This window comes from Rhamphochromis longiceps, linkage group LG19 (assembly GCF_057381845.1).
Source record: "Rhamphochromis longiceps isolate RC_006_pf linkage group LG19, R_longiceps_female_GT1.1, whole genome shotgun sequence".
Lineage (NCBI taxonomy): Eukaryota > Metazoa > Chordata > Actinopteri > Cichliformes > Cichlidae > Rhamphochromis > Rhamphochromis longiceps.
The window spans coordinates 8296912-8321947 of NC_140575.1; the positions used below are offsets into that span (position 1 = coordinate 8296912).

General features: G+C 43.1%; 2 protein-coding genes across 3 annotated transcripts in view; one reads left to right on the plus strand and one right to left on the minus strand.

The window, feature by feature from the left end:
* Positions 1-25036, minus strand: part of exoc3l4 (exocyst complex component 3-like 4) — a 36213-nt gene that overhangs the window by 4235 nt on the left and 6942 nt on the right. Inside the window, exons 5-13 of one of the 2 annotated variants that reach the window (XM_085390548.1) lie at positions 23331-23943; positions 21008-21125; positions 19065-19190; positions 18731-18831; positions 17339-17431; positions 14934-15057; positions 12266-12388; positions 11444-11596; positions 10731-10852 (exon numbers count right to left, since the gene is read on the minus strand). In XM_085390548.1, coding sequence (XP_085246674.1) covers positions 10731-10852; positions 11444-11596; positions 12266-12388; positions 14934-15057; positions 17339-17431; positions 18731-18831; positions 19065-19190; positions 21008-21125; positions 23331-23943 — 1573 coding nt within the window. The remainder of the gene's footprint in view (positions 1-10730; positions 10853-11443; positions 11597-12265; positions 12389-14933; positions 15058-17338; positions 17432-18730; positions 18832-19064; positions 19191-21007; positions 21126-23330; positions 23944-25036) is intronic. The other variant, XM_085390549.1, reaches the window with a different exon arrangement.
* On the plus strand, positions 3910-8510 carry LOC146646130 (uncharacterized). Its single transcript, XM_085392180.1, has 3 exons — positions 3910-5060; positions 7863-8264; positions 8502-8510. Exons 1-3 carry the CDS (start codon positions 3939-3941, stop codon positions 8508-8510), a joined length of 1533 nt encoding a protein of 510 aa, XP_085248306.1. The 5' UTR covers positions 3910-3938.

The window sequence follows — 25036 nt, forward strand, 5'->3', positions numbered from 1 at the left end:
AGATACAGGGCTCGCAATATCGCTAGCCCGACGTCCCGGGGCTATCTCTGCCCTGCCTGTCGGGCTATTGTAGGAAGGAAAAATATATGTCAATGCTTTTGCATTCTTTCAGAAATGTAGCTGGGTAATTATGTCATTGGCATCGGTGAGCCACTGTCAATATGTGACATATTGAAATCGTGTTTGAATTTGCGCTTGTTTTTTTGCTTTCACTTTGCAATCGCGCGAACTGTGTATAGAGAGCGACAGCACTGATCTGTGAGTGATGATAATTTGTGCACCAATTCCTCTGACATCGTCTTATTAATTGTTAGCTTACTATGCAAACATGACAAGTGAAATCTCCCGCAGCTTAAACATGTGAGAGGTTGATCGCGCAGAGAATCGCTGAGCTTATGTGAGTGCGGCAGGATATATATTTCACTACGATGACCTGGATGATTGAGAACCTTCACAGACAGATATATATTTTAGTTCTGCTGAGCCAAATAAGACAGGTCAGGGTGAAGAAGTGACAGCCAAAGAAAAGCTTACCACAAAACGGAGAAGTTATGACAAATCAGACTATAAGGCAAAAAGAAAGTGCAGCTTTATGGTTTCATGGACAAAATAATTTCTGTGGCTGCAATATGACGAGCTAAAAAACAACACGCACAAGGGTTAGGGTTAAATTTAAAAACTGTACTTTTGTGTTAAAATATATATTTATAATTTTAATAAATGACAAATTAAAAAGGCATGAACATTTTTTTTTGTATCGAAAAAATATCGAACCGTGACACCAAAGTATCGAACCGAACCAAACCGTGAATTTTGTGTATCGTTGCACCCCTAGTATTAACTGTGACTTTCTGAGACACGGGGGTCATCTAAATACTTAAGTCCATGAGAAACAATGTAACTTTTTGACTCTGGAAAATATAACACATTTATTAAATTCTTTAGAATTTGAAGAATTCAAAGCTCCAACAGCGCTGACTTTTGCTTTTTCTACATGCTTTAAAACTATCTGGCTAATACTGCAGTGAGAGTCTTAACTTCTTCCCCCATAAAGATGACATCAGACAACCTCCCTCATACTATTAACAACAAGTTCCGGTACATGGTATGAATCTTATATAGCGCTTTTCTACTCTCCCGGAGTACTCAAAGCGCTCTATACAACATCATTCACACCCACTCGTACAAGCACTTCTATACACAAGTGCAAACTAACCTGCATTCACACATGAACTCATCGGAGGTCAATTTTGGGTTAGTATCTTGCCCAAGGATACTTGACATGCAGACTGGGGAAGCCAAGGATCAAACCACCGACCTTCCGATCAGTAGCTGATCTGCTCTACCGCCTGAGCCACAGCCACCCCTAGTTCTGTTCTGTATGTCACTAACAATGTGAGAATAGTTTCCAGGATTTTACGAAGATAGCTACTTGCTTAGCAAACCTCCCAAGGTCTAGTTTACTGTTGTGAAGTTCTGGGTAATGCAAAGTTTTTACTGATTTTTAACTTTTGTTGTACCCTTGACCCAATTTTAACAAAAATTAAATCAGCTCGAGCTGCCATTGGTATCTATCATCACACAGAATTCACACAGAATTCACACATCACACAGATATCTTGAAAAATGTGGACCCTAGACTGCAAACCAACAGAGAGTCAAACTGTCCATAGCTACACACTCCCTCCCTTTTCGGGGTAGAAGTAAAGCCTTGCCAATCCACAGATGCCAACACCATATGATACATAAATCCATCAAAAAAATATTTAAACTTGGGAATAATCACTTCAACAGTGTTGTCCTTTCCAAACTGCAGATGTATGAGTTGTTTATAATTGTGCAATAGTTTGTTATTTTTATTGGATATTTTCAGGATCACATCACGTAGACCTTTGCGCTGTAACAGTGAGGTTCTGACAAAAAAGGGGCAAAAATAAAATAAAATCATACTGCATGTCATAGCAAAAAAGGCACTCCAATATGGATATTAATGGAAAAATAACCACGGTATCTTTACAACTAGATTTTTTGGTAGTACAGTTAAACCTGTTATAATGATCTCTTCACTCACGTACAGTTTTTGAACATACAGTTTAAATTCCTGTACTTACTCAAACCGTATCTGCTGTGGTCCTATGACTTACAAACTTCACAGCACAAACCAACATTCTAGTTTCAGGGATCATCTCTTTAAGTTTCGACCTTTTTTTGAAACTTCAGTTTTTTTCCCACACTTTACATCAGTTCAGTTTTAACTGGCAAGAGAAACATCTGCTTTTCTTGCTAAATGTATTTATTTTCTCATTTGGGAAATAAAAAAAGATGCACATGTTTTCATTTAGCAGAACCGAAAGAAAGAGAAAAAGGGGAAAGAATGTGGAAATGCCCCATGCACATATTGCATGAAGTCTAAAGTTAACCACAGCATTGCAGGATCATTTAAGGCCCTCCTCTCACATTTCTACTGCTGGGGGAAACTTTGTGAGATATTACGTAAATCCCAACTCAGCGTGCCTCAGCTATACAGGGTCAACAGGCTGCACTCTGTGCTTCCAGCTTGCTTTTTTGTTACAGAGGCTGCAATTAGCTCTCATTAACAAAAACATCCGTCTCCTGCGCACAAGTTTATGTGGTTTTCAGCTTTCTGTTATGTTGTGAGAGGAATACGCAATTTTCTTTTAGAAACTAAAACGGTTGCAGTTTGCAGCCTGTGTGAGAGGCAGACAGACAGATGTTGATCTATCTTGTTAGATAGTTCTTCTTGCCATGTTTTGTGAAGTTTTACCTAAGATAAGCTGTGTATTGCACAATAACAGGGCACAGGCATCAAATGATAGGAATGCTGGAACATCTGGATTTTGCCTGCAGTGAGCAGTTAAGAGGTTTATTTACAGCAGCAATCTGGTGGGAACTGAGGAAACAAAACTCTAAAATGCCTTTAAACAGAGAGTGAAGCAGACCTAAGAACCATCAGATCATTTACAGCAGAGCATTTTTAATCGTGAATGACCGTAACTCCTTGTGCATTCCAGAAGACTCAACTTCAGGGGTATTATCACCACAGGCATCCACAAATGGGTCACTCAGATTATGATTCCTGAACAGTTGACAGCTGGGCAGTAGAACAAAAAAACTCCACAGGCTCTTCTCATTAGTCACCAAACATTTTAAGCTTTCACTGTGAAGGATAAAACCATTTCCTAGAACCCTGAAAGGTAAAAGCTGAGTTTTGTGGCCATGGCCAAAATACACCAAAGTAAAACTTTCACAGCATCTCAAAATGTCCTTTTTAAAGTCCTCTCAGATCATGTTTTCTCACAGGTGGAGAAAATCTGAGATAATCTCCAAGAGCATATCTCTAGCTGAACAAGATCATAATTAATTTTGGACATTTATATAATGTACAACACTATTTAGCCACCCTTAATCTCTTTATATATCGCTTCAACAGAGCTAGACTTTCTTGTAACTTTTTAAAAGTGTCTTGAGCAAAAGTCCTCCAGGGTGTTTCTTTCTTTCTTCGGGTTTTTTTCCACTTGTTTTCAGTCGAGTTCATGACCATTTTCTGAAAAACCATTTTATTTGTTTTGCTGCTTTCACTGACCTATGCATCAGCTGACTATAAAAAATGCTCCTTACTCAAGGAATGGAGGTGCATTGTGTCTACACATAACACATAACTTCGCAAAGAACCTTGTGGCGGAGGCGTGGCCCCGGGCGCAGCTGCAGGGGAGGAGTGCAGCAGAAGGCTCAACAGGGCGGCGCTGCGAGGCCGGTAAGAACAGCTGATGGTGTTTATGTACTGATGATGGTCTCCCTCCGCTGTGTTTATAGTGAGACGGGGAGGGGCGGCCAGGGAAGAGATCAGCTGGGCTCGTGAGCTGTCAGACTGTACGACTGAGTCAGCTGTCAAAACTCAACACTCAAAGCTTCAATAAATGTGGAAGTTGGCAGTACATACCTGTGTGTGCGTGTGTCTGTGCCTGGTGTATTCCACAAGTGGTGCCGAAACCCGGGAAAGTGCCGGTGGGGGAATGTCCGACCCACAGGCCGCGCCACCCGCCCAGCCTCTGCAATTCTTGGCGCAGATGCTGGCGGAGATGGCGACGATGAGCCGGGATCAGGCGGCCGACCAGCGTGCCCACCTGGCCGCGCTGCAGGAGCAGACGGACCGACAGACGCAAATTCTGGAACGGCTGGTCGGGGCCGCTGCCACGCCGAAGCCCTCGCCACTGTCGGTGGCGGTGCCCCGAATGGGGGACGGGGACGACCCACAAATTTTTTTGGAGACCTTCCGTGCCACGGCGGAGGCTTGCCAATGGCCGCGGGAGGAGTGGGCTCCGCGGCTGCTCCCCCTGCTGTCTGGGGAGGCACAAACAGCGGCCCTGAGTCTGCCTCCGGCGTCGAGGAGCAGCTTCCCGGACGTGAGCCGGGCGGTGGTGGACAGGCTGGGGCTCACCGCCGAAGACCATCGCCGGCGGTTCCGGGCCTGTCGGCTGGCTACAACGGACCGACCATTCGCCTGGGCCCGGCAGCTGCGCGACGCGGCGGTGCGCTGGCTGCAACCGGGGGCATCGGAGGGCGAGACGAAGCTGGTGGACAAGGTGGTGCTGGAGCAGTTCACGGAGGGGTTGCCAGCGGAGACGGCGAGATGGGTCCGGTGCCACCGGCCCGCAAGCTTGGAGGTAGCGGTGACGCTGGCGGAGGACCACCTTGCCGCTGGAGCAGGGGAACCCGGGGACGCCGGACGGAGGCCGAACAAACAGGCCCCAGTGCCGGCCCCGAGGCGCCGTGTGCCGGCACCAGGGCAGGCCGAGCGGCTGCCGGCGCTGAGCCCCACTAACCCTTTCGCGGCGTTGGTGCCGTCCAGGGGAGCCGAGCCAAGTGGAGCCGCCCCCGAGCCACGGAGAGCAGCACAGACGCCGGGGCCGGAGTGTTGGAAGTGCGGGCAGCCGGGGCACCTGAGGAGGGATTGTCCGCTTATGGAAGTGGGGCAGGTGTTCCGCGTTGCTGGCGCCCCAGCACCCTCCCCCGGTCCAGGAGGGACATACAGTATTCCGGTAAGGACTCGAGGGGGTATACGCCAGGCGTTGGTGGACACGGGCTGCACGCAGACCCTCGTACACCAAAGCTTGGTTCGCCCCGGGGCATTGCTGGAGGCAGAATGGGTGGAGGTGAGGTGTGTGCATGGTGACGTTCACAGGTATCCCATAGTGCCGCTGTTATTAAAGTATAAGGGCAAAATGCATAGAGTAACGGCGGCGGTTAGCCCGCGCCTGTCGCACCCCCTGATTCTGGGTACCAATTGGCCGGGGTTTCATCAGCTACTGGGGCAGTACGCGGGGGTGCGATCACGACCGGAAGCGGGGTGTAGCGTGTGCGCGGCATTCAGCGGTGACGCGGGGTCGTCCGACACCGACTCCGGGGGGGAGGAGCCGGCGGGTCCCTCACGGGACGTCCCGCCGGCCCCGGAAGTGTCCCCCATGGGTGATTTCCCACTGGAGCAGTCTCGTGACGGCACCCTACGCTCAGCCTTTGACCAAGTGATGGCTATTGATGGTCACGTGGTGCGCCCTGAGGCCGCGCAGACCTACCCGCGTTTCGTCTTATTAAACGACCGGTTATATCGAGTGAGTCGTGACACTCAGACCGAGGAAACACACACCCAGTTGTTGGTGCCGCAGGGCCGCCGGGAAACTCTTTTCCAGGCGGCCCACTATAACCCCATGGCAGGGCATATGGGCTACGAGAAAACTCTGGAGCGAATAACGGCCCGATTTTATTGGCCGGGCATCCGAGCGGATGTGCGCCGCTGGTGCGCGTCCTGCCCGGACTGCCAACTTGTTAACCAGCCGGCCATACCGAAGGCGCCGCTGCGCCCTCTCCCCCTCATTGAGGTCCCGTTTGAGCGCATCGGCATGGACCTCATCGGGCCGTTTCACCGGAGTGCACGCGGCTACCGCTTTGTGTTAGTCCTGGTGGATTACGCAACGCGGTACCCGGAAGCAGTTCCGCTGCGCACCATCTCTGCAAAGAGTGTGGCGCAGGCACTGTTTCAGGTCATCTCCCGAGTCGGAATCCCGAAAGAGATACTGACTGACCAGGGCACGTCGTTTATGTCTCGTACACTGCGGGAACTGTACGAATTACTGGGGATTAAATCTATTCGGACCAGCGTCTACCACCCTCAGACTGACGGGCTGGTGGAGCGGCTGAATAAGACTTTAAAGTCCATGATTCGGAAGTTCATTAACGAGGATGAACGCAATTGGGATCACTGGCTAGACCCTCTGTTATTCGCAGTGCGGGAGGTGCCCCAGGCCTCCACGGGATTTTCTCCCTTTGAACTGCTGTTCGGCAGGAGGCCACGTGGGGTGCTCGACCTGATTAAAGAAAACTGGGAGGACGGTCCGAGCCCCGCCAAAAATGAGATTCAGTACGTGTTGGACCTGAGAGCAAAACTCCACACTTTGGGGAAGGTGTCACGGGAGAATTTGCTCCAGGCTCAGCAGCGTCAGCAACGCCTGTATGACAGAGGGGCTAGGCTCAGGCAATTCTCACCGGGAGATAAAGTGCTTGTGTTACTCCCTACTTCCAGCTCGAAGTTGCTCGCCAAGTGGCAAGGACCCTTTGTGGTCACACGGCGAGTCGGGGACGTGGACTATGAGGTCGCTCGGTCGGACAGGGGAGGAGCCACGCAGATTTATCACCTCAATCTCCTCAAACTGTGGCGAGAGGTTGAAACCGCTTCTCTGGTGAGCTTGGTGAAGGAGAGAGATGAGTTGGGGCCTGAGGTGCCAAATTCTATCATTCCCGCCTCCCTCCCTTGTGATGACCATCTCACACAGGCCCAGAGAGCGGATGTTGTCGCGTTGCAACAGCGTTTTGCGGACGTGTTCTCCCCCCTGCCCGGCCGGACGTCCCTCATCGAGCACCATTTCGTGACGCAGCCTGGCGTGACGGTGCGTTCACGGCCCTACAGGCTCCCGGAGCACAAGCGAAAAATCGTGCAGAGGGAATTGGCGGAAATGCTGAGGATGGGAGTAATAGAAGAGTCGCACAGCGCCTGGTGTAGCCCCATCGTTCTGGTGGCGAAGAAGGATGGGTCTATACGGTTCTGTGTCGACTATCGCAGGGTGAACGAAGTGTCACGCTTTGATGCCTACCCCATGCCTCGGGTCGACGAGCTCCTGGACCGGTTAGGCACGGCCCGCTTTTTCACGACACTGGACTTAACCAAGGGCTATTGGCAGATTCCCTTGTCTGCCGAGGCCAGGGAGAAAACGGCCTTCTCCACTCCGTACGGTTTGTACCAGTTCGTGACACTTCCGTTCGGCCTGTTCGGGGCCCCGGCCACTTTCCAGCGTCTCATGGACCGGGTACTGCGTCCGCACGCAGCGTATGCTGCCGCCTACCTGGATGACGTGATCATCCACAGCGACACCTGGGCGGAGCATGTGCTGCGGGTGGCCGCGGTCCTGGAGTCCCTGAGGGGGGCGGGGCTCACGGCCAATCCGAAGAAGTGCGCGGTTGGACGGAGGGAGGTGCAGTATCTGGGGTACCACCTGGGGGGCGGGCAGGTGCGTCCACAGGTGGAGAAGACGGCGGCTATCGCATCCTGCCCGCGCCCCAGGACGAAAAAGGAGGTGAGACGGTTCTTGGGGTTGGCGGGTTACTATCGTCGCTTTGTGCCGGGGTTTGCGCAGCTAACCAGCCCCCTGACCGATCTCACTCGAAAGGGTGCCCCGGATCTGGTCCAGTGGACGGGGCCGTGCCAGGCGGCGTTTGTGCAGGTGAAAAAGGCTCTCTGTGGGGAGCCGCTGCTTCACACTCCTAACTTTTCCCTCCCTTTTGTTCTGCAGACTGACGCCTCGGACAGAGGGCTGGGAGCCGTTTTGTCCCAGCAGGTGAGGGGGGCTGACCGCCCTGTCCTATACATCAGCCGGAAGCTAGCGGAGCGCGAGCGCCGGTACAGCACCGTGGAGAAGGAGTGCCTGGCCATCCGGTGGGCGGTCGGCTCCCTGCGCTATTACCTCCTGGGACGCTCATTCACCCTCTGTTCGGACCACGCCCCGCTGCAGTGGCTCCACCGCATGAAGGATGCCAACGCCCGGATCACCCGGTGGTATCTGGCGTTGCAGCCCTTTAAGTTCAAGGTGATCCATAGGCCGGGGGCGCAGATGGCGGTGGCCGATTTCCTCTCTCGCTCGCGGGGGGGAGTTGGCTCGGCCGGACGGCTCCCCGGCCTCGAACGGGCGGTGGGGGTGTGTGGCGGAGGCGTGGCCCCGGGCGCAGCTGCAGGGGAGGAGTGCAGCAGAAGGCTCAACAGGGCGGCGCTGCGAGGCCGGTAAGAACAGCTGATGGTGTTTATGTACTGATGATGGTCTCCCTCCGCTGTGTTTATAGTGAGACGGGGAGGGGCGGCCAGGGAAGAGATCAGCTGGGCTCGTGAGCTGTCAGACTGTACGACTGAGTCAGCTGTCAAAACTCAACACTCAAAGCTTCAATAAATGTGGAAGTTGGCAGTACATACCTGTGTGTGCGTGTGTCTGTGCCTGGTGTATTCCACAAACCTATTTTAAATATAATGTTCAGGCACTTTGTTACAACAAACCATGACCAGTCTGCCTGTTTTGCAACATCCAAAGAAGAGCTTTGAATGTCATTCAGGAACTGTTCACTGAAATGTCCACTGGACTTATCCCCCATCCACTGGACAGCAGTAAGATGAGCTAATCTGTTTTTCTGTCCCCAATGAGCTCATGCTTTTGTTTTCACGTGTATAACACTGATTCAGGAACACACTTTCAGGCATCATTTCATCACTTGCTGATATCTGTCAAAAGACTGGAACAACTACTGTCTTTTCTACCGTTCATGTTTGCTGAGTGGAGTGTGTTGTCTCATCATAAAAAAGCTGTCAGATCTAAATTTAGTGCAAACAATATCCAAATTTCTGCAAAGAAAAAGAAACTGAGTAATCACCACGACTTGTGGATTTCATCTTTGTTACCAACATGTCCTTTTGTTTATTTTGATCACCTCACATGTCTGCAGTTTGTCCCACTCATGTTCATAACTCATAAAGTGAGAGCAAAGGTCATTATCATGTGATGGCTGTTAAAAATACCATTCACCGTTTTATCGGCTTCCTTTCAAGAAAATCACATCTCAGATGTCGTGCTTGGACGAGATATATCCCTGATGCTAAATGTCAGAGGGGTTTATATGAATCTCACAGACAGCTAATTAAACATTGCTCTTCTGCTTTGGGTCAGTCATTGAAATTCGCTTCACTTCCTCATTCTCCTGATGATAGTCAAAGTCCACTTAGGTTTACTTGACAGCTGATAATGGGGGATTCCTATTCAGCTACAATCTGCCCACTTCTGTTTTACACCAATATAAAATAAAGAATTCCTTTATGTGCTTCAACAACCACAAAGGGGAAGGTCTGACACTTTTGTTGTGTCTTCATTTTGGATTTTTTTTTCTTTCTGCTTTTCTTCGCATGTCACAACCACAAATTTCTGACACAGACATGCTGTTGTTTTATAGTTTACTCCATACATGTTTCACTTTTATAAAACAATTTCAATAGAAACCTGGTAGATGGGAAACCCCTAAAGCCTACATACTGCGTGATCTTAGCTTGTCCTGAACTACAGTGCAAAATTTTTATTATTTTTTTTTACCAAAAATAAATAAATACATAAATAAATATGACATCCCAGAGTGGCTTACACTTTGTCCTGTGATGTGTTCATGGACAGATGTAAATAAAGTTGTAGTGCGGCTAACATCTAGCTAGCTCTAAGGAGTTTTATACAGTTTAGTGAAGGCTAAACAGGCTCTGTGGTGTTCATGGTCAATGTTAGGTTACATCCCAGGTGTCTTCGAGGGCCAGTGTCCTGAAACGTTTCTATGTGTCCCTGCTGCAACACATGTGAATGAAATTAGTAGGTCATTAGTAAGACTATAGAACTCGACTGCATGCTGAGGTGCTGACGTGCAGTTTATCCATTTGACTCATGCTACAGCAGCTCATGAATGAATGAACATGGTGCAACAAAAAGTACTTTTAGAAGTACATTTTTCCAAACACTTTACTTCACTTTTATTTACTTGAGTAGGATTGGGGGTTGCCACCACCATCAAAGAAGCAGCACAGGTCAGCTGATCACAGCCTGTACACAAAGAAAAATGTACCGGCACTCACAAAATAAGCTATTATGTAACTTATTACTGAGCAATTCTTTTGCCCTTGCAAAGCACTCAATTTTAGGATTTCCTCTTCCACCAAATCCTACTTTAACGCCTCTCTAACAGCTAAATATTAATCCAAGACAAACAGCGATGTCCTTTTGTTTCTGTTGATTTGTACAATATTAACAAAGCTCAGTAAAGGAAAATTTTAATAACGCTCAACTGCAACAAGCACTGGAGCCAAATTTTGGTAAATGTCAGAGCAGAAAACACTGCTCTCTATATTCAGATATAACCGTTGGCATAAAACAGGGTTATTTTGTAGAAACCTGGCCTAAATTGTACACACCAAATCTGTAAAAGGCTAGAAACCAGTCCAGCCTAAGCGTTCCTTATCTGTCACCTAGTGGATTATGGGAAAACCCTAATCTGCCTGCATCCTAAAGACTAAGAGAGGGTAGAACGGGATTTTTCCTGGTTTATTTTTAGTGAATCGTCATGTTGCATTTGGCAGAAATGCTTACCTGAAGTCTGGGTAATTCTCTATTACAGGCTGCAGATGGTTCTTGATGTCTGATGTGTTTTTCTGTCCAATGATGTTGCTCAAGTCGTCTCCTACATGGTAGAGCCACTCATTATTCGACTTCTGTAAAAGACAAAAAATATCAAAACATTAAAACTGATGGAGTTGCTGCTGACCTTGAACATCCTTTGAATTTTGAATAAAACACATGACTACACAAATAAAGGGGCTGCACAGCAGAGGATTTCCTGTTATGCTGCTCATTGAGAGGAATGTGACCAGCCATCAAAGGCAAATACGCCACTTAAACATACACTTATACTGCTTTTAACATGAACGAAGGATCTGTGGACCAAAGATCAGGTCAGTATTTTGTATTTTGAAGCAAAAGAGGATGCATATTATGTGAAATGAAAATAAAGGACCATTTAGACATCATTCTTTGTTTTTACATTCATCAGGTCCCAAATAGCAAAGAGAAATTACAAATGCATGCCATGAAAGAGTTCAGGTCTTAGGAGGTTAAAAGTGTTTAGATTACTTGGCTAAAAATAATTAGAAACGTTCCACCTGTTCATTAAACCTGTTTAAAATTCAAAGTAGTTTGAAGGTTTACTGAATCATGACATGTACTTAAAAATACCTACAGCAATTAATTTGTATTTTACTTTTTATTTGCTTTTAGTGTTGATAGGGAAGTGATGACTTAATTACCATGTCCTCAAATAGATCACTGAGTTTATTCCACTGATGACGGATCTTGGTCGCGGCCTTCTCGTGTTTCCGATTTTTGCACGAGTAGTTACTCTTCATCAGCTGACCGATGTATTCTATCACCACATGGTAGTGCAGTTTGCTTGCAAACGCCTGTCTCCAGGGTAACAGAGTCACAAACACACATACACACACACAGAAAGAGGGAGTTAGGTGGCGGCATAACAGGATGGACGCAAAAAACGGGAAATGTTAGTTTGGAGGTGATAATGCATCGTGACCACCAGGGTTCAATTCATCTGAACTGACACCTTTTAATCTACCTATTCATTCTTTCCTGTTAGGATTCATGACACTCACAGTTTTTTTTTCTGCTCTTGCAGCATCCGGAGAAAAACAATGGGACAGCAAAATGTATTAACTGGAACTTCCGAGACAATCGATCTAAAATAAACAGGACTTCCCGATTTCATAGTAAGCATTAAAAAAACGTCTAAGTACAATAGATATTAGATGATATTCTGCATCTTTTGTTCCTATTTAAATCACTTAACACCCTACAAATAAAACCATAATTACCATAAAAACTTCTGTTGAAGGTAATTCCCTTCATGGTAACTGTCTAATCAGACTGGGACAAATGCCAGAAAATCCTTAGCCTTAGCAAGGGACTTGACTTTGGCAGGCAACCTGTCTTTATTCCAAGCGGCGGCCTTTCCTGTACTGTAAGTAAAAACATTTGGCTGTTAAGTTTTATAAAGTAGTTGGTCAACTCTGGACTGCCCCTGTTGACTTTTTTCCAGGCCATCTCCTCCTTCTCACCTTGGCTTGTGGTGGCATCATGAGACTGCAGTGCTGGGAAAGCAGCTTTGTCCGGCTGTAGAGTTGATCAAAGTCTTCATCGTTGGTGAGCCATTTCCTTGTCATCATTCTCCTTAAGTAAGACTGGAAAAACAACAAATAACACAGCCATTAATCACACAATGCCTTTGAGGGTTTACTCACGACAGATTATAAAAAGTCACATTTCAAGTTAACACCTGATTATTCTACTAAATAGGCTAAAAGTAAAAAAACAAACAAACCTCAAACCTCATATTAAAAGGAATATATTGAATGAGAAGCAGTTAATGGAACTACCTCCTCTCAAAGCCTACTTATATGCGTATTTATCTTCATCACAAAATCTAAAGTAATGTGCAATCTAAGGAGCTTGGAAAGAAAAGCGTCTGGACTTCTTTAAGTTGCTTGAAGATGTTTCACCTCTCATCCGAGAAGCTTCTTCTGTTCTAGGGTCAAATGGTGGAGAGTCCCAGATTTAAGCCCTGTGGGAGTGTCCCCCCAAGAGGATGATGGACCCCGTAATGATCCACTAACTAATAACACGAGCCAAGGTGTGGCTCATGTGTAGGTCACAATCAGCCAAGGTTTCGGGTGAGCTCATTGTGAAACCTAACCCCAGCATACCATGTGATTTTCTGAGGGCAGATGGAATCCTCAAAGGACAACGGCCACTCTTTCAAGGATGCCAATGCTCATATTTTGGAAAAAGAGGACAGATGGTTTGAAAGACGAGTAAAAGAGGCCATTTATGTCCACTGTGAGCGACCATCTGGGACTCTCCACCATTTGACCCTAGAACTGAAGAAGCTTCTCGGACGAGAGGTGAAATGTCTTCAAGCAACTTAAACGAGTCCAGATGCTTTTCTTTCCAAGCTCCTTAGACTACGATGACCTGGATGACTGAGAACCTTCACAGACAAAGTAATGTGCAAAAGTCCAAAATTTTGTTTTGAAGGAGCCAGACTAGTATTAAGTATTATTTCTCCACGCTTTCAGAAAGTCTTTTTCTTTGGCCATTATCTGTGTTTTCCCTCATTTTCAGTCCAGTCCTCGAGCCTCTTAACACTGACCTATGAATCATTCAAGCATAAAAAAGAAACCTAACTCAAGGAATGAACCATAGTTGTGGCTACACGTAACAAACAACTTAGAAATGAACACAAAAAGGCAACTGTCTGCACTTTAGTTTTAGTTAAAAAATACCAAAGATAAGTCAACATCTTAAAGAGCATTCACGTATTGTTCAAGAAGTCTGTAAAACTATTCCTGAAGACTTTTTAAAGGCTAACAGTGAGAGTGAGAGTTCAGGCTGTGTTGAAAATAACAGCAATCATACCAGATATTGACTTCCAAGCTGATTAGAATGGTACAACTGTAGAACTGAACAGCATGTAAGCCAAACATCTGGATTTAGCTTATATCATACTTCCTTGTATCTTTGAATGTTTCAAGAAAGTTACTTCTCACTTTAAAGACATAACATCTGGAGAAAGATTTTAGGAAAGTACTCTTACGCTTACTTAGGGGGTCATTCTGCATGAGTTTGTGTCTTTGAATATACTAAAACTTTCCACAATACCAAACGCTTTTGGTCTAAACACTCATAGCATCTAGTATAGTTGTGAATAATAAGTATGCAGTTGGTTAGATTTGGTAGGAGATGTTTGATTCATGCATGGTGTCAGCAAACGCAGCATGAACATTCACCCCTTTCTTAGGGGTTAGTCAGAGGCCGGTTATAAGAAGCAGCTGTGGCCTCCTCCTGGTCCCTGGCAATGTGCACTCATTCCTGTTATTCACAGGCTGTCTTTAAGTATTATAGATTGGATTCATTTCCCCTGGCAATTGTTTAAGCTGTGTGACTGTTAAAGGGTAGTTCTTTCTGTTGTTCCAGGACTACACACTGCTGCTGTCTTCCTTTAGCCTTGTTGTTGCTTTGTTGCTGTCGTGTTGGCTGGTATTGAACCTTGTTCTTTTAACTAATGTTTGTTAATAAAGTGTCTTAATTAATGGTTCGGTATTGCCAGCCCTGCTGCTTAAGTTGCTGTTTTCTTTTCTGCAGGTGTATATTTGTAGTTTTGTCTAAACTTTGTTCTATGAAATTGATTTGCCACGCCTCTGCTCGTTAGTAATGAGCCTGTGTGCCCACAACGTTTGCACTGGTTACTGTAATCTCTCCTGGGGTGTAACTCCCTCCCCAGGTGGTGCTGTCTGCACCATTTAGTTACCGGTTTTCCTCCTTCTTGCAGCCACAGATACACTTTGCTAAATAACTAGCATTTAGCAAAGTGTGAACTAGCTGATAAGTTACCATCTTCATCCTTTTGTCCAAATATTGGTGCAACTTGGCGTGTTGTCTGCTGCTCTGTTTGGCCCTTTTTTTTTTCTTCTTCTGTGAATTTTCCCTAAGTGCTCTTGGCTATTACTGCAAGAAAGGAGGAATCCCCTTTTTGTGAGCTATTCTACTAAGTCCTGATGTACTTAATAGAGGAGATTCTGGGCTTTTTGTTGATATCTCATGTGTTTGGGTGGCCTGTTTTACTGTAGCTCCAAAGAGGAAGGAAATAACAAAAAAAGTTAAATGGGAAGATTCCCTTTTCCTCAGTTTTATATCCTGTACAACATATGATTCACTAGATTGCCGTACCTTGACATCTTCTTTAAACTGATCCTCCAGGTCTCGCATAAGCTTGTCAATCAAACTATCTACCGCTTTTTGAAAGCCGTTCACCCCATCTTTACAGGTTTCTTTGTACTCCTCCATGTGTTTCCTGCAGGAGAAAACAACAACAAATAAAAAAACTTGATCATCATGAGGTTGCATGGTGATAATATTGCCACATTTTCAATCAGAACTGCACTGGTGAGTCTGGTGAAGCACATCTCATTTGCTTACATTAATTTTAAGTAATTACTTGAGTATGTTGCATGTTTATTTCTGTCTTATACTACCTACAAGTTACACGTGTTTTCAAAATTACAGTTTTTTAATCAATTTTTCCAGACTTTTTGTTTTTTAATGAAGCACTTTGGGGCAAACCGTGAGATATATTTCTCTTCACACTTCACATCTCAATTCATTTAAATAACTCGCATGTTTTTACAGGGTAGGGTTGGTGTAATTTTATTTATATTTTGTTTTTTATTTTTCCCATTCCCTGTTTAATACTCTGCAAGAGTTGGTGTGTCCTGAGAGGGTTATCTACAGAGTTGCTACCCCCTCAGCTTCCTAACAGATGTACCTGTAAGTGTGAACATCCCAGGTGACGTCATTCTTTGGATTTACAAGATTTCCAGAAAACTATGACCTCGATTTTCGACCTCAGTGAGATTTAAACTCATCTGATGGATCTAAGGCATCAGCACGGTGACGACAATCATGGTTACAATGATGATAATAATGTGAAAGCCCAGGGAGCCATTGTGTGATCAGGCTTTGGTTCTACCGTCTGTGTTTTTTTGGGGCGGTTTTTGCCATTCATCCTAACCTCCTCTTTTTACAGACTCTATATATCACCAGGATCTGAATTCTCAGACTGAATTCTCTGCAGAATGAGGACACCTCTGCCAATATGACGTATGCTTTTATTTCAGTAACATGTTGAATGTGGTCCTATCAGGTCTTTTTATCACTGCTATTCACTGTTGTTTTAGCCTGTTTAGGCATTTTGATTAAGCCATCTCCTAAACTTCCTGCAGAAAACTCAATACAGTGGAGCTGAATTATTATTATTATTATTTTTTAATTAACTTTATCAAAGGCAGACACGGTGTGTCTTTTCCCTTAATGTGTCTCCAGTTCCCTGCATATTTCTAGACTTCCTTGTGTTTTCCCTGGCACTACAGGCAGGAAAAGTGTGTGTACTGAATCAAGCTTTCAAACAGGAATACTGAAGGGCTTTCCTAGTTTAAACATAACAAAAGGTCTGATGAGATTTCCCAGACAGACTTTAGCACTACATCTATTTCTCTTCCCAGTCCTTCCATGTACATATATGGAAAGAAACAGGCGGTGACAGGAGAAACATGAACACAGCAGGATCAGTAACAAAAGAGATAGCAGTAATTAAATCAAGCAAAGCCCAGCTAACCAAAATGATAGCAAAAACTTAAACTAAGCATGAAAATACTCCCTGAACAGATAGCAAATCTGTCCAGGGTATACCCCACATCGTGCCCTATGGAAGCTAGGATAGGCTCTAGGTTTAACCTGCAGCTACGCCTGCAGCTATAAATATAAAGTGTTAGAACCTTGATTAAATATCCCTGCAGAAACTGAGCTAACCAGCACAGCGAGTGACAGAAGCAGCTGGTGTGCCCGCAGTACTTTCTCTTTCTCCCGATTATACCACAGCAGCGTTTCACATTCAGAGCCCTGCTTCTCTGAAATCACGTGGATCTCTTTTTGCTCTGGCATATAAAAGCCTCTGCTGTCCCATCCAAAGAACTCCCACACTTGTGAGACTCAGCAGTCGTGGCACACAACAGAATTACTGTCCCGGCAGATATATGTCAGAGCTGAATATCTGCGAGATGACTCATCCAAGCAAAAGACAACCATGAACTTCCGCTCAAGTCTGCACATTCGATTTTTTTGATTCATTTCAAAAAACTTGAATAAAGAGAATGACAGAATAGATTCTCTGTTATAAACATTAAACTGCTTTGTTACAATGAACAATACACATATTGTTTTCAGAGGATGGGTAATACATATTCAGAACCTACTGGCAGTCATGTTCGTCACACTTTTGGTTTTCTTGAGATAAATTGTAATGCTTTTTCTGACTTTAGGTAATATACCTTTCATTCTCTTTGATTTTGCATGCTTTTTTTTTTAATCAAAAAATCGGGACTAAATAGCACCCTGGTGCATTTTTTTTAATTAAAATTGCTCATAAATCCATCCTGTCTCTAAATCCACACGAGATGAATGAGCTGACAGATTTATTGGGGGGAAAAATGTGGCGTGAACCCTCTAGATAACCGTGTCACGACATGCTAAATCTGGCAGGGCATTCGTGGATGTTTTCAGGAAGTCACGTGACTTACTTTAAAGAAGTAAAGCTGTTAATGTATGTAATGCGATACTCTGTCCACAAAGGCTGGTGAGAGGTGCAATGCTGGCTGAACGCTTTTTCAAACCTGCAGAGGAAAGAAGAAGCTTCAGTCAAAAGATGAGGCGGACAGAGTTAAACAAGCCAGATAAATAACAGGGGTTTAAAAATAATAACATTTTGTGACATTTTGTTGTAAAGCAAAGTTACAGACTTTATAGGAAACAGAAACCCTCCAAGGGGGATGGAAAGATAACAGGAAAAAGTGATGTTTAAAATAATGAATGCATAAGAAGTGTTGTTAAAATGTGCAAAAGTGCAAAGAAAGGTTATTTATTAATCATAAATACACTAGGGGGATTTGCAGAAAGGCTGAAAAGTCATAGCTGCACGATGCAGAAAGTTTTCCATCAGCTTCGCAGCTCCAAGTAAATAAAAGGTCTTTTCTGTTTCAGCATGACAGCGCTTGTGTTTTGTGTGGGAGTCTTGTTATTTCCTTTTCACTGATTAATTCTGGTGTATAATCCTTTATTTTGATTATGTTTTGTTTCTTTTCTGTTATATTTTGGGTAGAATGTCTGCAGGGGAAGATGGAGGAGGGAGATTGCTTATACACACTGTGTGGGATGGGGACAAACACATGATCCTCAGAGGATTGTCTGACCAATCGAGGGGAATATTCTTGTATTGCTTAACATAACATAACATAACATAACATAACATAACATAACATAACATAACATAACATAACATTACTGTCTGATCACTGCAAAAAGGTCAGCGTCCTGATTTTTCATTTGTTTGCTTTTTTAGGTGGATGCTTTCCTCTTCCTCATCTCAGTTCTTTATCACAAGTTATTTTAATCCAGTTGTTTTTGCTGTTCTCTTGTTGTGGCCATAATACCTTTGATCCCACCCTCGCCATGTGTACAGTGGGGGAAATAAATGGTTGATCCCTCGCTGAATTTGGAACTTTGTTCACTTCCAAAGAAAGGAAGAGTTTTGAATTTTCATGGTACTTTTCATTTTAATGAGAAGAGTCAGAAAAGCGACCAAAGTGATTGAAAATGCCACCACTGATCAAAGACATGGATTTAAACAACATCTGCACTACATGTCATGGTAATCAGACAGAAAACCATCTATATACTTGTGACTCACTTTAATGCCTGTGCTCAGTCACAAGAAATAATCCTCAGATTACAACACACCATCATAAGAAATTGTAATCTGGAGTTTATTTCGAAGCCACTAAGATAAGAGTAAAATCAGCTTGCTTCCAGGAGGGTGGAGTGAAATTTTTCCACTGAGATTCCTGTGGTAACGTGGCCTGTTAAATGTCTATGACAGATGGATAGATAGATGTGCTGTCTCTGTGTTGCCATACCCATTTGGGAACTGTTTCAACTCCTTGAGGCAGGAAGAAACCACTTTCTTTTCCAGCTGAGCATCAAGTTTGATGGAGTTTAAAACAAACGATTTCACGCTCTGTTGAGGAAAAAAACAGAGCTGGTACACAGTGTAAGGAAACAGAAGTTATGTGCTGCCACCCTATGGTGAAAACACTACATTGCAACTTGGAGGATTAAAAAAGAAGATCTGTTGGCAGAGAAATCTTCACTAATTTAAATAAATAAATGTGAGATTTTATCTGTATCTGATGGGTTTGATGTGTTTAGCATGTACCCATTATGTGCATTATGTGATATTTCAATAAGTACCGTTAGGATGTCAATGGGAAATGAAGAAATGGGGAAGTTGTCCTCCTTTTTAGGAGCTTTGCCATCCTTCCACACCTCTTCATTTTCAAGTTCAATGACTCTGCCCTGTATCATTCTCAGTTCCTCCTGCAGGAAGAGCCAAGCAGAGTGGAAGTCAGCATTAAAGTGCAAGCAAAACAGCTGTTTCAGCAACTCGTGGCAACATCTCTTCTGAGAACTATATCAGAAATGAAACCATTAGTCAAACATTTGCTGGGTGTAACCACTCAAAACTGATGCTTTGAGTATTTTCTTTTCTTCTATGCAAGTACAGTGAATATCTTTGTGTTTTTCACTAGTAAAAAAACAACAACTGTTAAATACAATAAGCAAGGAATATGTTTTTTCAGTAACATAAAAATCAATCAAGAAAATAACAAGCACTGGTAAAAAACCGTACACTGATAATGTGCTCAGTTATCTGTGATCTTGTTTTATTACCATGTCAATGGGTTTGACGCACTTTGAGAAAATAAATCAAAGGCTTTCGTTGTACTATTTTGTATACTCATGTTTTGGTTATGTGACTAAGTTGTGATCGAGGCAACTTGGTTAATGATTTTAAACAATCTGTTGAAGAAACTGCCTGATTCCTACCAAGGTTTTATTGTTTTATGTGTCTTTAACTGGAAGTTTAACAGTACTGTGCATCAGACTGTGAACTGAAAACTTGCAACTACATCACAGATGATTGACATCTTCACTGTGTAGATGGGTTAATTATCAGAGGATATGCTTTCTCCAATACTCCTGAAACAGAGCTGCAGACTGAGGTCTTTATTCTCTGGGAGGTTGTTACCATGAGTGTTAGTGACCTCTGTCACATTAAAAAGTCACCTGACCTGATGTTATTCTGAAGGCAAGATTGTAGCTGGTTCAACATCAGTGTGCTCAAACTGTAAATGTGTTTTATGGCATGAATGTTAAAGCAATAAAACCAAACAAACCTCTGGCCTGTAGTGACTGACATCATGTAACCAAGTTAATCACTAAACTTCTAATCTGATTGAATGTTGGAGGTTTACTGCAACTTATCCCACCATTACTGAGAGGCTATCTGGCATGTAGACAGATTGATAGTACTCTGTTACATTTCTTCAAAACAATCTCTCTTTAAATATTTAGACTTTTAATGCATATTCCCCCAAATTATTCAATTTTAGAAGAAAACAACAGCAGAAAATACCTAGCGACAGACACCTTTTGTTCCTTCACATATGCAAGCCATTTAGCAAAAACTGCATTTCTATAAATAACCACTTGATGGCCACTTAGCTCCTGTGACATCACACACTGGTTTGTGAGTGTGATGGATTTTATGTGGGGGTTTTTTCAGTGTACTATCTTGCTGAATGTATATGCTAGCACTAATTAGGTATCTATATCTACATAATTGATAATTTGGTATCTGAGTCTGTGTGTACGGGCTCACTATGCTAACCCAGCTAGCTAGCATTTGTTTTCAGCCTAACCTCTCTTTCCATGGTTTCCATTCATCCACCAATCCATCCATCTATCCACACTTCCACCCTAACCCTTCAGAAGTTCTACCCAGGTCATAAAAGCCAAGACAGCTAAAGCAAACACAAATGGTAATCCACAAACCAATGAATCAATTATACATAATTGATTCATGTCAAGTCAGCTCAGTTTAGGTCATGAAAGTCACAAAACCAGTTAGCAGATCTTTTAACGTGACATTATTCTTAAAGTGAGGCATAATAAAGACATATAGTAATGAAGTGTGTGCTTCATAATATCTCAATGGTCTTTTAATTCAACTCATTCTCATAATTACACAAAGAATAACAATATGAAAGACTAAAATTTCATCTATGGATGAAATTCCAACAAGAAACACATTTAAAAGTCTGTGTGTTGTGAGTTCAGTGTGAGCGCCTCACCTGCATTCTCCTGCAGTACTTCTCTTTCACTTGTTTCAGGAAGTTCTCCTCAAGCTGCAGATCAGTGCTTTCATCTTGGATGTCTGGCTGCAGAGACAGACTTCCCATGATCCTCTCACTGTTGGAGTGAAACAAGATGCAGTTCACAACATTTTGTGGTACTAAGATCGGCCAAAATACATTTTCCTACCTGTGATGTTGAAAATAAAACGTTTAAAAAAATCTAACATAAAATCCAATTAAATACATTCAGTAGTCCTTTGCACACTGCAATGCAATATTGAATGAGTGTATTTGCTTTATGAAAACCATGTTACATTATGGTCTGTGTGCGATATACTTTATGAAGAGGATCCTATTTTACATAATCTGTGAAAAATGTGGTCGTGACCTGATTTTATTTTTCCCATTTTGGCCTCGAGAGTGTTGTGCTTCTTTTTTATCAGATCAGCTGTTTATTTTTGGTCTCCCAAATGTTGTTCTGAGCACAGGTTTTTTTTTATGTTTCCCATGCCCTGATTCAACAAATAATGTCAGCACTGCCTACCTCACTCACGCTCGCAGTCCTGCTTTTGTGTTGGGTATTATTAAAACGGCTGTCTGCACCATGTGTGAACACATTTTTATGTGGACAGTGAAGATGTGGTTTTAGGTGCCTTCCCCCTGTAAATCTGAGATGATAAAAAAGCTGCAGGAGGACATGCAGACATACTTTTCCCTTTTATAATGTTTGCATAACACATCACGCCTTCAAAGAATCCGACTGAGGAGTTTATTGCATATCATCTGTCTCTGTTTGCTGTATGCAATCATTACAAAGGCTATCTGAATTCAATTTAAATCACAAAATACATTTTCTGTATTCTATGTATATTCCAAAAAACACCTGAATTCACTTATTCTCTTCACCATACTAACGTAATGATGGGAGATTCATAAAAAACTATAAAGAATAGCCTAAATCACAGCAGCAGAGGCAGAGTTACTGAAATATGGAGACTTGTAGAGCTGAGCTTTTCTGACCTTCACTGCCCAACAAACACCCACAGCTTTCAGATGCAACACCACAAGTTTTTCACAGTTTTCTAGGTTTCAAACCTGAGGAAACACAATGCTGGTGATTTTTTTTTTACTGGCTGCAATCATCAAATAAAAAAGCATTTTAATATGTAACATATTTTTAAAAAAAGCTCTTTTCATTTGTGGTAGGATGGGTTGTGCACTTACTGGATATGTCACGGTCCTGGGTCGATGCCCCAGTGTTTTGTGTATTTTGAATTGTCATGTCATGCCATGAACTCCCAGTTTAGGTCAGTCGTCCTAGTTTGAGTTTTAATTTTATTTGTAGTGCTCGTGTATTGTGTTTTTCAGTTTGTTTTGCAAATAAAAACTGCTGCCTTTAAGTTAAAAATACCACCTGAGAGTCCTGCGTTTGGGTCCAATCACTGCCTGCCACACAGAGAACCATGACAGGAAATGTGCCCATCATCTGACCACTTTTAATGCTTGTCCTTTTTCGACAACAGATCTAGAGCTTTATTGAAACAATGACTTTAAGGTTTTTTTTTAAATTTAATAATAAAAAGAAAACATAGTTTTAAATAAATCTATATAGCATTATTATCACTTTGGCCTATCAATTGGCCTTAAAGGAGAGGTCAGAGGTCAAATGTGACATGATATTTAAAATCTTTATACATTATTTTCAATATGTTGACAATACATATACATGTGAGATATACATGAGAAATTTTAAGGCTCTTTGTCAATTTTCCACCAATAAATCATTAACTTGACTTTGAAAGTGGATGTATGCCAAATTTTAATGGATCGCTAACATGATCACAGTAAGTAAGTAAGTACAGTAAGAATGACACACAAATGCTACCAAAATAAAATCTTCTTGGCAGAGTACGGTCTGTCAACAGTGCAATGTGTGACTGGCTAAAATGATGCATAACGATTGTTTATAGGGTACTCAATTTTGTAGCTGCTTTCAACAAACTATGTTTGCAAGGCTAATGACAAATGTCATGTTGGACAAAGACGACTGAACGCTTTTGAAGCTGTACAGCATCAGAGTTAGAAATTACATTACAAAACTACATTACAATAAGTAACTGCATGTCAGTTTTTGTGATCACACCACAATAAATAGAAAATACTGTTTAACATCATTCTAAAAAGTGAAATATAATGCACAAGAGTTCATTTCAATTTTGTCTCCATCTATTTATGTACTGTTTTGGCTGAATAGGAAATTCCTTTGAGAGGTGTCCTTGAGGAAAAACAACAGCCCTATTTGAACAATCTACCCACTCACCTCTTGTACTTGTTGATGATCCAGTCCAGCAGACCATAGAAATCCTTCAGCTCCGTCACCTGCTGCTCCAGCTTCTTCAGGTGCTGTGCAACGACTCTGTTATAACCTCTCACATAAGTGCTGAAGACTTTAAAACTGGGTGGGTAGGACCACCGCAGTTCCTGCTTCACATTCTCTAAGTCCTCCACAATGACTTTACCCAACAGACCCAAGTGAACAGCTAACCAGGCGGAGTTCTGCTCTACTCTGTCCAAGTGAACACTCTGCACCTTCACCTGCACACCCGCACTAACCGATTCCCTCCAAGTGTCCATCCAGCTGTCTTTCAGGCCTCCTGGTTCTCTTAATCTCTTCTCTTCCTCCTGGATGACGCGGGCCATTTGGAGCAGCAGCTTCTTGTTTTTGTCGGAGAGAGGGTCGCACACTATGTCGCTGACCTTTTTCCTCATTGTTCCATAGAGAAGGTTGAGGTCTTTTTCCCTTGTGGCCAGCTCCATAGCTGAGCCATCGGAGCACGACTCTGGCTGCTGGTGAAACTCCTGCCGCAGGGCGAGCAGGTTCAGGTGAGCCTCCTCCAGCTCCCCCGTCTCTATCAGTTTGTTGATCTCCATCACTGTGAGCAAGCAGAAGTAATCGTATCACCAAGGGCTTAACAGAGCTCCTGTAATCAGTTATGTCTCATTATGAAACCACAATGGTAGAAATCAGAGTGTAGTGCTGCTCCAGTCAACATAAACGCAGCAAAAAAAGCCAGACTTCAGTAGACTTATTGCAGCTCATTCAGAAACAGTAAATCCAGAACAATTCATCACATCAGGTGTCACATCGTTACACTGGCTTGATGCTGCTTGATGTCAAAGAATTTAATTTTAGATTTACGGTATAATCCTTGTAAAATAGGATTACTGCTCATTTTTACTGGATATCATAGTTAAACAGCAAAAGTTAATAAAGTAAAAGTTCAGAAACATCAAAGATCTTTAATTTTACCCTGTAATGAAACCTACCTGCAGCTTTTGTGGAGATGGTGAGTTGGAATTGGTCTCCTGCTATAGGCTAGCAAAGAAGGCTGTTGCAAATTGCAATTTCAGCTGCTGGTACAGTATCCTGGCACACTTGCATACCAATGAAATTAAATAATGTTGAAATATCTGAATTAATTTTAAATGTCTAAAGTCTTTTTTCTTAAAGTGGAGGCAATGTGTTTTAGAATAAGTAATAATTTTTATTTTAAATTTAGATAATTAATATAAGTGTTTTGTTTATATACTGAAGTAATTTTTAGGTAGTAGTCAGTTATGCTATCTGTAGTAAGCTATGTTTACTAACTAAATATGCCATTACCATAGCTATGCTGTGCTTTGGAGGTAATCCTTGATTCTACACGTTTGATGTGAAAAATTATGACTTTGAAGGTTCTTCGTGAGATTAATGGGTTTTAAGGTTACTGAGAAATTATAAAGAAATGTCTGTGAAGGTTCTCAGTCATCCAGGTCATTGTAGTCTAAGGAGCTTGGAAAGAAAAGCGTCGGGACTTTTTTAAGTTGCTTGAAGACGTTCCACCTCTCATCTGATAAGCTTCTTCAGTTTAAGGGTCAAATGGTGGAGAGTCCCAGATTTAAGCCCTATGGGAGTGTCCCCAAAGAGGGACATGGACCCCTATTGATCCTCTACTTTCACACCTTGGCTTGTGTGATTAAGTAGAG

Excerpts from the sequence above, each read along its gene's own strand:
- LOC146646130 (XM_085392180.1), top strand. The coding sequence starts at position 3,939 with ATGTGGAAGTTGGCAGTACATACCTGTGTGTGCGTGTGTCTGTGCCTG. Across the intron at positions 5,061-7,862 it reads GAGGGACATACAGTATTCCG|ACTGACGCCTCGGACAGAGG; the intron begins GTAAGGACTCGA and ends TTTGTTCTGCAG.